We start from the raw sequence: 14180 nt of genomic DNA, 5'->3' as shown, positions 1-14180 counted from the left end.
CAGTTGCAGCATAATTCCCTGTCCACAGAATATAATCCTGCCTTTCCTTTTACTCTGAACTCTTCCTGTTCTCATGTCAACCAAACACCCTTAACTTCTCAAATTACTATTTCCATTCTTCTGTCTCTGAACTAACTGCTTTTGATCAAAGGGAACTGCCTCTCTGTACCTGGTCTCCCTTACTCACAAGGAAAACAATAGACCACTCTATCATATCTTGAAATATCTGTGTATTTATCAGCATCCACAAGTTCACAATTATTCTTTGGGACATTTGTAATATTGAAGGATTTTGCCTAAATACAAGCTGCTTCTTTTAAACATTCTTAATGAACTTGAATACCTGACTTTATTGGACACCTTAAGACGACTTACCACCACTAACTACAGATGACCAAGTTCCTCCTGAAGAACTGTTACGAGGTACAGGAGCAGAAATTTCTCCAGATACACTGTGGGGTATATAATCCAAACTTGAAGACATTCCAGCTCTACCAGAGGGGCCTCTATGTCGAGGATGGCGTTGGGCCTTTGGAGACATTCGTGGAGGACCTTGATGATACAACAAAGCATGATAAATAGAAGCATACAGTGCAGTGAGCAAGTAAAATAGAGAAGCTGACGAAGTTAGATGATACAGTCCTATAAATCTAAGGTGTAATTTCAGCAAATCAAATTGCTGGTTCATAAAACAATAGGCCTTTTTTTTAAAAAAAGGAACTATTCTGTGCATTTAATTAACTGTCTGTTATATCAGAGGGCTTAAAATCACGATCTATATAATTAAACTTAAACCACTCAAGAATTGGTAACACAAACTATGAAATAATGGCATGTTTTCCTTTGCTCAAATATTCACAGACAAGTAGACAAGTAAAGACAAGTAACATTTTTTACTGAAAGCTCACAGCTGACCATTTTCATTTTGAGTGTACGTGTGTGTGTGTGTGTGTGTATGTATGTAATACACACACACACACCTCATGCAGAACCAAATGTAAACCAAGGAATCTGAAAAAAAATAAGGATTTCATAATCTTTCCTTATTTCACATAATGTTGCATGGTACTTCAGGTGTTTTAAAAAAAAACATAATTCCCAATTACTTCCCAGCTCCAACATAAGCCCATCATGTAAGCAGGTCCATACTGTTGTTAATCCATAATTTCCCCCTCTCTATTATTTACCTAGCTGCCTGTGGGGAGTAAAGTGAACCTTGCTATGAGAGAAAAGAGAGGTAGCAGATTAATTTTTTATATACTGTAAAGACCTAAATGGCGAATCAAGCTGGACAGATTTAAAAAACATTCATGTAATATTTTAGAAGTTTATAAACACTAATAGCCATTTTTCTGATATGCAATTACTCTGTAATATTACACTTTGTAAGACATCCCAAGGTATGGTGACAACTTCTACAACATAAAATTCAAGTTGTTTTTAAAATGACAAACAACTCATTTTAACATAAATGTGAACAAGGTGAAAATCTAAAAGCTAAATGATAATTTTTCCCCACATTGAATGTGAATTTAATTTAAAAATAGAAATTGCAGTTAATTAACCCATTTGCTGACTAAACAGCTTTGTGCTGAAAACTGAACCCGAGACCTTCAAGACAATACAGCTAAAACCTGGGGAAAAGGTCAGGATATTCACTTAAAATATTGCAACTCTTCTGAAACAATAGATGACAAAATAAACAAATTCTTTTGTGACATTCTTCAGAAGGCTTGTGATATAACATGAGATATATAACACATGTGAATAACACCTCATGCAGGAATTAAAAGTGGCTGAGGATTTAGTCATACATCACAAGTAGTCAATATTATTCCAGCACATCCATTTCCTAAGAAGGTTGAAGCAGGCCAGCTCCCCCCCCCCCCCCCCCACTGCCCCATTTTTCAGGAACATCATTGTGAGCATCCTGACAGGCTGCATTTCCATCTGGTATGGGAGCAGCCAAGCACTGGACTAAAAGCACTGGACAAAGGACTGTGAGAATAGCTGAGAGGATCAGAGGGTCTCTCTACCATCCATTGCGGACATTTATCAGGAGCGCTGAGCACGCAGGACCCTCATCAAGAATCCCACCCATCTATCCAGTATCTTCATTGACTTTCTCCCATCAGGCAGGAGCCTCCAATGCATAAAGACAACAACGGTCAGGATGAGAAACAGCTTCTTCTCTTAGGCTATTAGGCTTCTGAACTCGTTGCCACATCACATTTGAAGTGTCACTGGTTAATCTGTTCCGTACCTGACAAAATTTAATTTATGCACTTTGTTTATTTATGAGTAATTCATCTATAGATTTTACTCTATTTCCCTAAGTTATTCCATGTTATATGCGTTTTATGTGTTCTATTGTGCTTTATACCCTGGTTCGGAGAAATATTGTCTTGTTTCACAATATACATGTATATAGTTAAGTGACAATACACTTGTCTTTTATCTGGAGCAACTACTGCCCACTTAGAATATTCACTAATACACACTTTATGTCTTCTCTCTGACACTGTGTTTGTACATATACTTGAGAAAGAGTCAAATGTGTAAGAGTGCACAAAATGCAGCCTATCAGATCCTTGTTAAATTCAATAAATTAAGCATTCATATAAATTAATATTTGTATAATTTACATGTCAGTAAGATACTATAAAGGTAATGTAATCTTAAGGGCAGTTTTAGGTGGGCATTTGACACTGGCATGAGAGCAACATTTGCATTCTGAAAAATGAATACAGTGGATTCTGGTTAATGGGCAATCAGTTAATCGGGCAGCAACTTATTTCAGACAATTCTTAAAGAACAACCACCAATCAAGAAAATACCTGAGCTTTCCTTCATTTATTTGGGACACTATGCCGCTTAATTGGAACAAGAGGCTGTTGCCGAACAGTTTCAAACTAGCGACTGTCGGGTGCACTTGCAGTGGAAATAACCGTAAATGCGTAGCTCAGGTGGACGATGGTTGGGTTGAGTTGTTCCCCAATCATGGCAATCTGTTTGCAAATGTTGTGTCACCAATTGAGTATGCTGTTCACTTGTGGTGCCTAGCACCTGGTGGACACACAAGTGAACAATGCACTGATGATGTTTCCTCGTATGGTGATGAAACATTTACAACTGGATTGGGAAGACTGGAGAACAATTCAACCCAGCCACATGAATGGCAGTGAAACACTACACAGAGCTTCAAGTGAACAGTTAAACAGTGTCAGTTACATGCGGTTGTATTCAAATAGCAGTGATTTTTGTCACTGATCGTTGATGAGAAATAAGCAGCAAAACAGCTCAAAACTTTTGCTCACTGCAGTTTTAAGCATTCAGGCTTGGAGGTGCCAGTAAAGGCTGGGAGCGAAAATTAAACAGTTTTACTATTTCGGGTTGTTAGGAACTACAACGAATTTGAAGGTATCAGAATCATCTTGAATGTTACAATGAAAATGAAGATTTGGAGATTGCAAACAAAAAATTTCTAACTAGTGTTAGTTGAGTACAGTTGTGTGGCCATTAGACACTACACAACACTTAGAGCGAACTGTTTTAAATAATGTCAGTTGCGTATGCTTGTGTTATGTTATTCTTTTGGGCCAACTGACACCAAATTAAAAAGCAGTGATTTTTTGACATTTTCGGGAAGGCAATGAAGGCAGTTTATTATCTCCACTAGGTTCCACACTGATTTCGCTCACTTACAATGAATCAAAAGAACACGGCAGCAATTAACCGTCACAAAGAATTATCAGTTAACCAATTAATTGGAACCTAGTGAGGAAATTAGGGAAATAATTATTGGGACAATTTTACAGTTTTCATTAGTTATATTATGCATGGAGGAAATTAAGTACATAAAAACATAATATACTGCACTCCATAAACCACACAAAAGAGGCATTTGGAACAAAAGAATCCAGGCTAGAGGATTTTGCATCTTTCTCTCACTTGATAACAAAATAAATACTGCTTTAACTGGGGAAATGTTTCTAGTTTGTCAGATGTTAAAAATAAATTCACCAGTGACAACATACTTGGCAAGAGCAAACCAGGGAATATATGAAAATGGTAAGCTACTAAGTGCAAGCATAGCAAGTGCATCAAGAAAGGCTTTAAACTCATACAAATGACCACAGTGTTTACAGCATACCTGCCAAAAGCAGACTTATAAATCAGATGCCATTTTAAACCTAGAAATCATCTCAGCAACCTGCACACCACCCGCTATCAGCTTTGTCTATTCCTTGCCTCCCCCATTCTCTGCAACTTAAAACTAACTTTTCTCAGCTACAATTTTAGTCTTCAATCTTTAATATTAACTCAGTTTCTCAATCTAAAGACCTTGCATGGCCCTGAAAATGGTTCCTGTAATTTTTACTTTCATTTTCAGGCATGATGAAACTGTCTAAGTGGCTAGAATCCTGTGTAAACTTCTGATCTTCTACAAAATGGATGCTATTGTTCTAAAAAGGGTTTAGAAGACATTGAAAGAGCTTAAGAATTTTAATGCATTTCTTTGGGACAAAAGGTTGAGGAAATATTTAACAGATCAAAAGTCATAAAGGGCCTATTTAGGGTTAATAGAACCCATTTTTCTTAGCAGAGCTAAAAAAAATTATTGAGTATGAATTTAAGATTGTAGAGTAGAGATAAATTTGATAGGAAAAAATGTAAGAGAAAGCTGTTCAACCCCTCAACCCATTCCACCATTCAACAACAGCATAGCTAATCTTTTACCTCAAACATCATTTTCCAGCCCTATCCACCATAATTCATTAATATCCTGATACCTATCCATGTATTTTAAAAACAATAACCAAATATACAAAAGCCACAGGAGAAGAAACTCCCAAAGATTTGTTACTATTTTCAACAAAGATATTTTTCATCTGTCCTAAAATGGCTACTCCCTCATCTTCAGGTGGTAATACTTTGTTCCAGGGACTTCAGCTAAAGGAAACATATGTCCACTATCTAACTGCTCATTCTTCTAACATCTTGAGAACAGAGACACAGTCTGCTCATGTTCAAGACATATTAGTCAATGCCAGAAGGTCAGGTGAATCCTTGCTGCACTCCATCTACACCACATATATGGTTACTTAGAAATGGAGATCAAATCTACACTTAATGTGCATGGTATCACTAAGGACTAATATAGTTGTAACTATATATGCTTACTCTTGCATTTAATTACAATAAATGACAAAGTACCATTTACCTTCTCAACAGTTTGCTGTACCTGCATGTTAGTTTTCAGTCACATGTACATAAGTTCCTTTGAACATCGATACTTCCCAATCTCTCACTAGTTAAAAACTCACAACTGCTGTATTTCCTCCTCAGAAGATAACGACACACTTTTCATATTGTACTCAATTTGCCAAGTTGTTATTCACTCACTTACTTTGTCTAAGTGATTGGTTACAGCATCAAAAATTACAAGGATAAGGGGAGTGGGACTGAGAAGGGAGAAAAGGACCATGGGAGAGCAGACTTGATGAGCCAAATAGCCCAATTCTGCTTTGTCTTGTGGTCTATATCCACTTGATCCTTCTCTGCGTCCTCATCACTATTCCCATTCACACTTTGTTTTACATAATTAAAAACTTAGAAATGCTACATTTCACCTACTCAATTCATGAAACAGACTTGACTGTTGAGACTAAGCATCAATCACTATGGTATGGGGGTACCTCAGCTCACTGTACATCAGGCTCTTGTTTTTTTAATCTGTTAACTAACTCTCAAACCAAGGTAGAGATAACTGCAAGTTTCTGCAAGGTTTACTTTCCTGAAAACTGTCCGTATCATATCATTGTACACTCGCTATAAATCTTTCATTTCATTGAATATTCACGCTAACACCACCCAGTTAATCTAATGGAATATATACAGCATCCAATCATTAATGAAACATTTTATTATTAGCAGCTTGAAATGTTTTAGAAATGAATGGGAAAACTTGACCAAAGTCAGATTTCCATTCATCACCTACCTCATAATCCAGGGAGCTCCTGTATATTAAACCTAATTCCAAGTGCTCTAGATTTGTTCACACATTTCTTGTAATGGATTTCATCAAAAGCCTTCTTTAGTACCAAATGTATCAGTGGTTTCTCTCATATATTCTACTCGATATATCGTCAAACAACATCAACTGATTGGTAAAACATAGTTTTCCTTTCATAAATCTCAGCTGACTTTGCTCACCAAATCATCATTCTATTAAGTGTCACAATGATTGGTGAACTCACTGCTTAAAAAACAGGAGTTGAGGCAGAAACCCATTACACATTTAATAGTCCTTGGGTAAGAAACAAAATTGTTACAATTTGCATACTATGATTCTATATGGAAGACAGAATAAACCTAAATGGCTCTTTTATGATTGGATTAGGTGTAACTGGTCAAATGGCTTCTTATGCCAGAAATCCATGGTTTTCTCCCAAAACTACTAGTTCATTCTCATAGTCTCACAATCTCACAAATGGCAGAAGCCTTTACTACCTCATTCAGTTTCCCCCATGTAAAATTACAGTGAGCATCTGCCTGATTGAGCAGGATCATTACATTTCTATCTTGTGTCTCCTGGGCTCTGTTCACTTGTATCATTAATATCTGTATCACAGGGATCTGCTAATACAAACTGTAATATAGCAGGGACTTTGTGCAGAACAGAGTGAATTTATTCATCAGACATTGAAAATGCCACTGACCAACTCTTACACACAAGGGAATATGTTAATGATTTAAATAATCTAAGGGCACATTTTATCATTATATTTATTCTCAGCAATATGAGAAGCACATGGCTTCATAGTTCACATAAGTTCACATAGATTTTTCCAATACTGCAACTTCATATCTGCATACTCCACTTCTCTTTAAAATATGCAAATTAACCATTTTCAGATGTTCATCGTTCAAAATAAAGCACCATTTTCTGAAAGTTAGTTGTTTCAAAAAACAACTCCAACATTTAAATGTGTCAACTTGAAATACATACAGTGAACTTGTCATACAAACCATCTTGCTACACATTTAGAGTTAAGTGCAGAGCTAATTTTAAATACGAAAACATCAAGTAATATACTGGAAGGTATTAGTCCTAAATTTGAAATCATTCAAATTCTTATGGAATTACAATATGGCTAATTATAACAAAAGTACACTTTCTCATATTTTGCACTTATCCCACAAGCCAACTTTTTAAACTCTATTTCCACCGTATTTTGCTTTCATGTTTCAGTCAATATCCATAAGCCTGCTTAAAATAAACAGTGTGCCAATAGGAATCCGAACAAGTATCTCTGTCAAATTCTACACACATCAGTTATAGCATTTCATTATTAAACCAATGTATTGCATCAAGAAACATGATATAAACTTCCCATTTACATTCTTTTAAAAAAACTCTACCCTACATAGATGATTGTACCTTTAAATGATCCCTTTGAAAGCATCTGTGCTGTTTTATTTCCAATCCATAAAGACTCTCTGACCTTTTACCACTTTTAACTGTGGATAATATTTAAGATTTATTCTTCTTCCTTAATCCCAACCTACCAAAAATCGAATCCACAAATATACTATCAATGATACTTTAATAAGCACAAATCAACACCTCTGTGGTATCCTTCTGGAAATCAGTTACTTCTTCAAGTCATTTTTTTGTGTAATCATGTACAATTAAGCATGCAAACTCATCATAAACAATCCATGCAGCCATTCATATATGACAATATTAAACATAAATTTCAAGAAAAGTCAGGTTTAATACAATGCAACCATCTAGTTAGATGGATTAAATATTTAATTTTAAAACAGGTTAAAATATAAACCAAGTAAAAGAAATCAAACAAATATGCAGAAACAAAACTATCTATGGTACCTTCTGAAGAAATGCGTTTAGGCATAGTAGAGACAGGAGCTGGAGAACCATGAGTGGAGGGGTGAGATGGAGGCCTTGAAGGCCGCGAGGGGGGTCTGGTAGGAGAGGCTGCCTGAAGTGGAAGAGAGTTGGGTACTGATGGGTAGCGAGAAGGTGGGCGAGAGGAAGGAGATGGGCAAGGCGATGGCCAGGGAACACCTGACAGGACAAATGATATGAAGGAAAGTAAAAACTAAGGAAAATTATGATAACATAAGCAACAGAAAATTATATTACATAGAAATTACAAAATAGCATATATTGACAAAAAAGTTACATTAAGATTTCCCACAAACAAAACCTAAAACTTGACCATCTGTTACAGATATTGAATATAATATTCAGCATTTTGTAAAAACCAATGTAGTTTATTTAGGAATTTCCAAAAACCTGAATTATGATATATTACAAATGGAATTAAGATAAACGGAAATAAGTATCGATCTGAAAATCTAAAGCAACACACACAAAATGCTGAAGGAACTCAGCAGTTTCTTTAGGACACCACCTATCTCTTCATTTCCATAGACACTGCCTGACCTGCTGAGTTGCTCCAGCATTTTGTGTGTGTTACATTTAATAAAATGATCAGGACATCAAAGTGCCTAAAATGGTATCCGACCATCATTTATTTCAATTTGAATTAAATATCCGAAATGCTGCATCAGAAGTTATCAGCACAAAACATTAAGTGTAAGCAAATAAAAGTAATACATTTCTCATTAGTGAAAATATCTAATGGCTCTGATAGCCAATAAAATCCCAGGAATAGTTAATTTGCATCACAGATAACTAAAAGGAGGTTGCTGTGGAACAGTGACTATACAGGTTATCACTTTTCAGAATTCAACATGTTATAGAATACTTCGTGCAGATTGGATGGTAGAAAATGTAACTACTCTATTTCAAAGGGCAGGTAGAGAGAGATAGGGAACTAGAGACCAGCCAGCCTAATGTGAGAGGTAGGAATTTTCTAGAGGCAAGACAGCTGAGTTAACAGACATTTGAAAAATGTAATACTTGAGAATGTAACCAGTAGAATAGAGCATGGAAACCCAGTGGAAGATGAATCATGATTTTCAGAAAGCCTTTGATAAAGTGCCACAAACAGCTAGTCTGTAAAATTAAATTGCACGATATTGGAAGCAATATATTGACGTGAATTGACAGGCAACAGTAGGAACAATTGAGGTTTTTTTTAAATGAAAGGCAAGGATAATTATTTGCACCTCAACAATTTAAAAAACAGAATATTTGGATCATAAGCTAAAAAAAATATGCAGATACTGAAAATCCAAGTGATACACACAAATGCTGTAGAAATTCAGCAGGCCAGGCAGCATCTATGGAAACGAGTACAGTCGATGTTTCGGGCTGAAACCTTTCAGCAGGACAACGAACAATATTTGGATGTTCATTGATGACACTACAGTGGATGGGATTGTGAATTGCAAGGAATGTGCACAAAGATTCCAAAGTGACTTCAAATGAGCATGTTGGTAAAAGCGTGCGCAAATATTAAATTATCTACTTTGTTAGCCTGATCTCAGTGGTTGGGAAAATATTGGAGTCGATTGTTAAGGATGAAGTCTCAGGATAGATGGAGACATATGACTCATAGGCCAAAGTCAGCATGGTTTCCATAGGAAACATCAGGCAGGATAGACAACACAGAATCAGTCTATCAGTGTACTGGGATTTTCAGAAGGCCTTTAACAATGTGCCACACCTGAGGAAACATACCTGCATAAGGCTTAGGAAGATAAGAGTCCATGGCATTTCAGGAAAGATGGATAGAGCTTTGGCTGATTGGAAGGAGGCAAAGAGTAGTAATAAAGGAGCCTCATCTGGTTGGCTGTTGGTGACTAGTGGTGTTCTGCAGGGGTCGGTGTTGGAACTACTGTTTTTTTAATGTTAAATGTCAATGGTTTGGATGATGAAATTGATGGCTTTATGACCAAGTTTGTGGAAGATACAAAGATAGGTGGATGGGCAGGTAGTGCTGAGGAAGCAGAGAGGCTGCAGAAGGACTTAGGCTGATTAGAAGAATGGGCAAATGGAATACAGTGTCAGGAAATGTATGATCATACACATTGGTAAAAGAAACAAAAGTGTAGACCATTTTCTTAACTGGGAAAAAATTCAAAAATCTTAGGTGCAAAGAGACTTGGGAACCCTCATGTAGGATTCCCTAAATGTTAACTTGCAGGTTGAGCTGTTGATGAGGAAGGCAAATGCAATGTTAGCATTCATTTCGAGAGGCCTAGAATATTAAAGCAAGGATGCAATGCTGAGGTTTTATAAGACATCTGTCAAACCACACTTGGAGTACTGTGAGCAGTTTTGGGCCCCTTAACTAAGAAAGGATGTGCTGACATTAGAGGTGGTTTAAGCGAATGATTCCAAGAATGAAAGAGGTATTATATGAAGAATGTCTGATAACACTTGCTAGAATTTAGAAGAATGAGGGTGGATCTCATTGAAAGGCCTAGATAGAGTGGATGTGGAGAGGATATTTCCTATAGTGAAGGTTTCTAGCACCTTCATAGCCTCCAGTATAGAGGGACATCCATTTAGAATGGAGTTGAGGGAGAATCTCTTCAGCCAGAGTGTGGTAAATATATGGAGTTCAATGCCACTGGCAAGTGTAGATGTGGGTATTTAAGGCAGTTGTTGATAGGCTCAATTAGTTAGAGCATGAAAGGCTATTGGGGAGGAAGACAAAAGAATGGGGTTGAGAGGGAAAATGGATCAGCTATGATAACATGGCAGTGCAGACGCAAAGGACGGAATGGCCTAATTTTGCTCCTATCTCTTAGGGTCTGATGATAGGACCACTGAATGAGGAAGGATTACTTTGACTAGGTTTATCTACTATAATTAAAAAATGCAAGGAAATTTAATTGTAAGTTCAGAAAATTCTGACAGGGCTAGACAATGAATGCAGGAATGCTATTTTCCCTAACTGAAGAGGCTGGAATAATAGGTCATAGTCATAAGCCACATGACAAGAGGTTTGAGTCTAAGGTGAGGAAAACTCAGACAATGGTGAACCTATGGAACTTACTACTAGAGGTGACTGTAAAAGCCGAAGGATTGTTGAATATATTTAAGACAGATACATTTCTAAATGTGAAAGGTGTCAATGGAATATAGAGAGATGGGAAGACAGATGTACATCTATAATCATACTGAATTGCTGAAAGCCTATTCTTGCTATGTTCTACTTTCATGCTTATATCCTTTTGGTCTGATTGGCAAATTAAATTCCTGAGTCATGAGTATTTTGAGCTACATTGACCAGCCTTCCAGCAAAAGACAATGAATTATTTTTGTTTAAGGGTCTGGATAGCCTGCTCCTACTCATCACTCATATAGAACATCAATCAGTATGCATAGTGCTAAAACAAATCCAGCGGGGCTCATTTCAATTAAATCTTAACACAGGAATTAAAATTATACTCCCTCAATATATGCAGCATTTTTAAATACAGAAGCTAAGATATCACAAACACTAAATGAGGAAGAAAATAAATCCACTATCTTTTAAAAAAATTCTTTACAGTCAAATATTTAGAAATTTCAATATGTAACTGTTTAAAGAACTATTCTTGTTATCTACAATGTTAATGACATTTCCCAAGGAATTCCTGAGAAATTCAAGTCTAGTTATAACTAAATTTTATTAGAAAAAGTTAGCCTGCACTTGTGATTCAGTTATACAAAGTTACACTCAACATTGCTCTCCTGCTGGGAAGTATCAATACTAATGGCTAGGAAGACGATGCTGCTAGCCACCAAATCCATCAGGTCTATTAAGGTCCACACCGTTGTAAAACCTAGCCAATCCATGCTGAGGAAGGACACTGGATGGAGAAGGCAATCAACCCCAAGCTCCAAATCCCACTTCTGAGAAACACCACGCCCTCAATACTGAGGAAACGGAGCAGCCAAAATCAAGATTATTCAGATCTACCAAGCCTGTTAGGTAATAACTTCAATTCCAAGGCACTTGTGTAAATGGAATGCTTAATAACCCAGATATTTATTATGACGTATTCATAGCATATTACAACAGAGGATTTTATGTCAGCATTTATAGTAAAACGAAGACTTCTGTGGTTTATAATTTGAAGCAGATTTGAAGACAAGTTTTACAGAAGGAAAGGAAGGGGAGGGAAGAATCTGTTTATAAAAGTATTAGTATCAGGGCATGTAATATTCCATAGATCAAGGTAGCATGAATATTATTGGTTCCTAAACATTGTTATAGCCAGGGGTGATCATGGGGACAAACAACCAATACCTATTAAATACTCTCAATGGTGTATGCCTCAGACAACCAAGTCCAGCTCCCAAGTCACGTGTGGCTTAGCTACTAAGCCCAACAGAACAGTTTCTACTGACAGAAGAAAGGGCAAAGGCAGATTACTAGCAAAACCAGTCACTTTGGGCAGATGGGGCTCATCTGCCATGGTTGGGAGCTCATTTTGGAGAAGGAAAACTTTGATCTAAAACCTCCACTGCCTTGCTGCTATACCCCCTCATGGGGAAGAATATGGGAGTAAACCCGAGGGAAAAATCCAAAGCCAGGGTCCTTAAGGCAGTCCTACGTTGAGTTCAACGCCGACTGGCAACTCCTGCGATGTCGCTGAAACCAAACTGCATTGGTCCCTGCAGTCCCTGTTTGGGTTCATCAGAAGCGTGGAGAGGGGGAGCTTGCTCTCCATACCGTACTGCCCAGGCTTGCGTATCTAGACAGCTGGGACGCAGCATCCATGGTTGACCCTAACTGACAGAGACCTCGCAAATATTATAACAAAAACAATCGAATAAAAGTTGGAGAGTTTTCAACTGCGAACAATAAATACAACATCTTTAAACAAAAACTGAACATCAAATAGTACTTGGATACTTATAAATAGCTAGCTAAAAGCTTTGTATTCTACAATGCCAACACCTTCCACATCACGGGGATGCTTGTCAATCTACTTACTGTGTGTCAACCAATGAAAAGTATTATTCTGAGGCCATTAATGAAAAACGAATAAGCCTTTTCTATTCAAATAAACTATTTTTAACCATGTACAATTGTCACAAAAAAGTAAATGTCTACGATGTATCAATATGGATTTAATAACAAAATTTTACTAATACTACATTACACAAAATAAAAGAATACAGGTAGTTGTTAGAACCCACCAATGAACTTGCTGCCTGATTACTAACATTGTAGGTCTTAGTGACTGTATTTGCAATGTTTATACATATTATTGTCATCTTCTTATATAAAATATGAATACTTGCCTCCATTCACAACTCTTTGGTCTGTTCCAGAATTAGGGCTGTAATCTGATGTATGAGATCCAGCCCGAGAAGGTGGTGGGCCTGAACCAGTCTGCCCAATTCTTGGTGAGTGCTGTCGTGTACTTCCCCAAGACATTCCATCCCTATTCCTTTGCCCTGGTGGAATATATTTATTTTCTCTAGTAGAAGGAAGTGGGGTGAAGTAGGGCAGGGGAGAAGGGAAGGAGAGAGAAAAAAGAATATATTTTATCTTTGGATCAAATTACACACACACACTCGGCATCTACAGGTATGAACGTCCAACTTACGAGCAACTCGTACTTACAAACCAAGGAAGGAGAATGCCGTCCGCCATTTTAAGTCAGATTGCGACACTGTCTGCCATTTTAAGTCATTGCCATTGACACTGTGTTGAGTGTGTAACTTTGTATTTGGCTTAAATTTTTATTAGCAAGATTCACCCTGACCCTGCCTGGGCCCCCTTTTCCGGTCCACTGGTAGCATAGTGAGATCAGCACTGGGCTCGAGAATGAAAGTTCCCAAGTTCGATCCAGTGACAAACAACTTCCAAGCACGCTCTCCATCTGTGCTGGGTTGATGGCGAGCTCGCAACTTGACCTTGTAAAAAAAACACTGCCACCTCCAGTTTAAATTCCCACGCAGAATGTTGTGGAGGATCAAATACCCAAACCCAGCACAGCCCCCACTTGTCCCATTTAACCTGTCTCAGTGAGGTAGACTTTAGGACCCGGGGAATTCAGTGCAGTAGTCTTTAGGACACGGCAGAGCTTGGGACCTGCCACCCGCAGTTTTTCTGTTCCGTTGACGGGAAGCGATTGCAATTAAAAATAAAGTGGAAATAATAAAGCGTTTGGAAAGAGGTAAACGTCATCGGTCATTGGAAAAGCATTAGGCTACAGTCGGTCAACAACTGGAA

The 14180-nt window shown here is 37.4% G+C and overlaps 1 protein-coding gene across 5 annotated transcripts in view; it reads right to left on the bottom strand.

Annotated features, from left to right (window-relative positions):
* Positions 1–14180, bottom strand: part of atxn2 (ataxin 2) — a 128665-nt gene that overhangs the window by 29839 nt on the left and 84646 nt on the right. For 4 of the 5 annotated variants that reach the window (XM_059988118.1, XM_059988115.1, XM_059988119.1 and 1 more), the window contains 3 exons: positions 13244–13422; positions 7898–8095; positions 376–552 (listed from right to left, as the gene is read on the bottom strand). In XM_059988118.1, coding sequence (XP_059844101.1) covers positions 376–552; positions 7898–8095; positions 13244–13422 — 554 coding nt within the window. The remainder of the gene's footprint in view (positions 1–375; positions 553–7897; positions 8096–13243; positions 13423–14180) is intronic. The other variant, XM_059988120.1, reaches the window with a different exon arrangement.

The sequence above is a fragment of the Hypanus sabinus genome, chromosome 13 (assembly GCF_030144855.1).
Source record: "Hypanus sabinus isolate sHypSab1 chromosome 13, sHypSab1.hap1, whole genome shotgun sequence".
Classification (NCBI taxonomy): Eukaryota; Metazoa; Chordata; class Chondrichthyes; order Myliobatiformes; family Dasyatidae; genus Hypanus; species Hypanus sabinus.
This window is presented reverse-complemented; position numbering and strand designations above follow the sequence as displayed.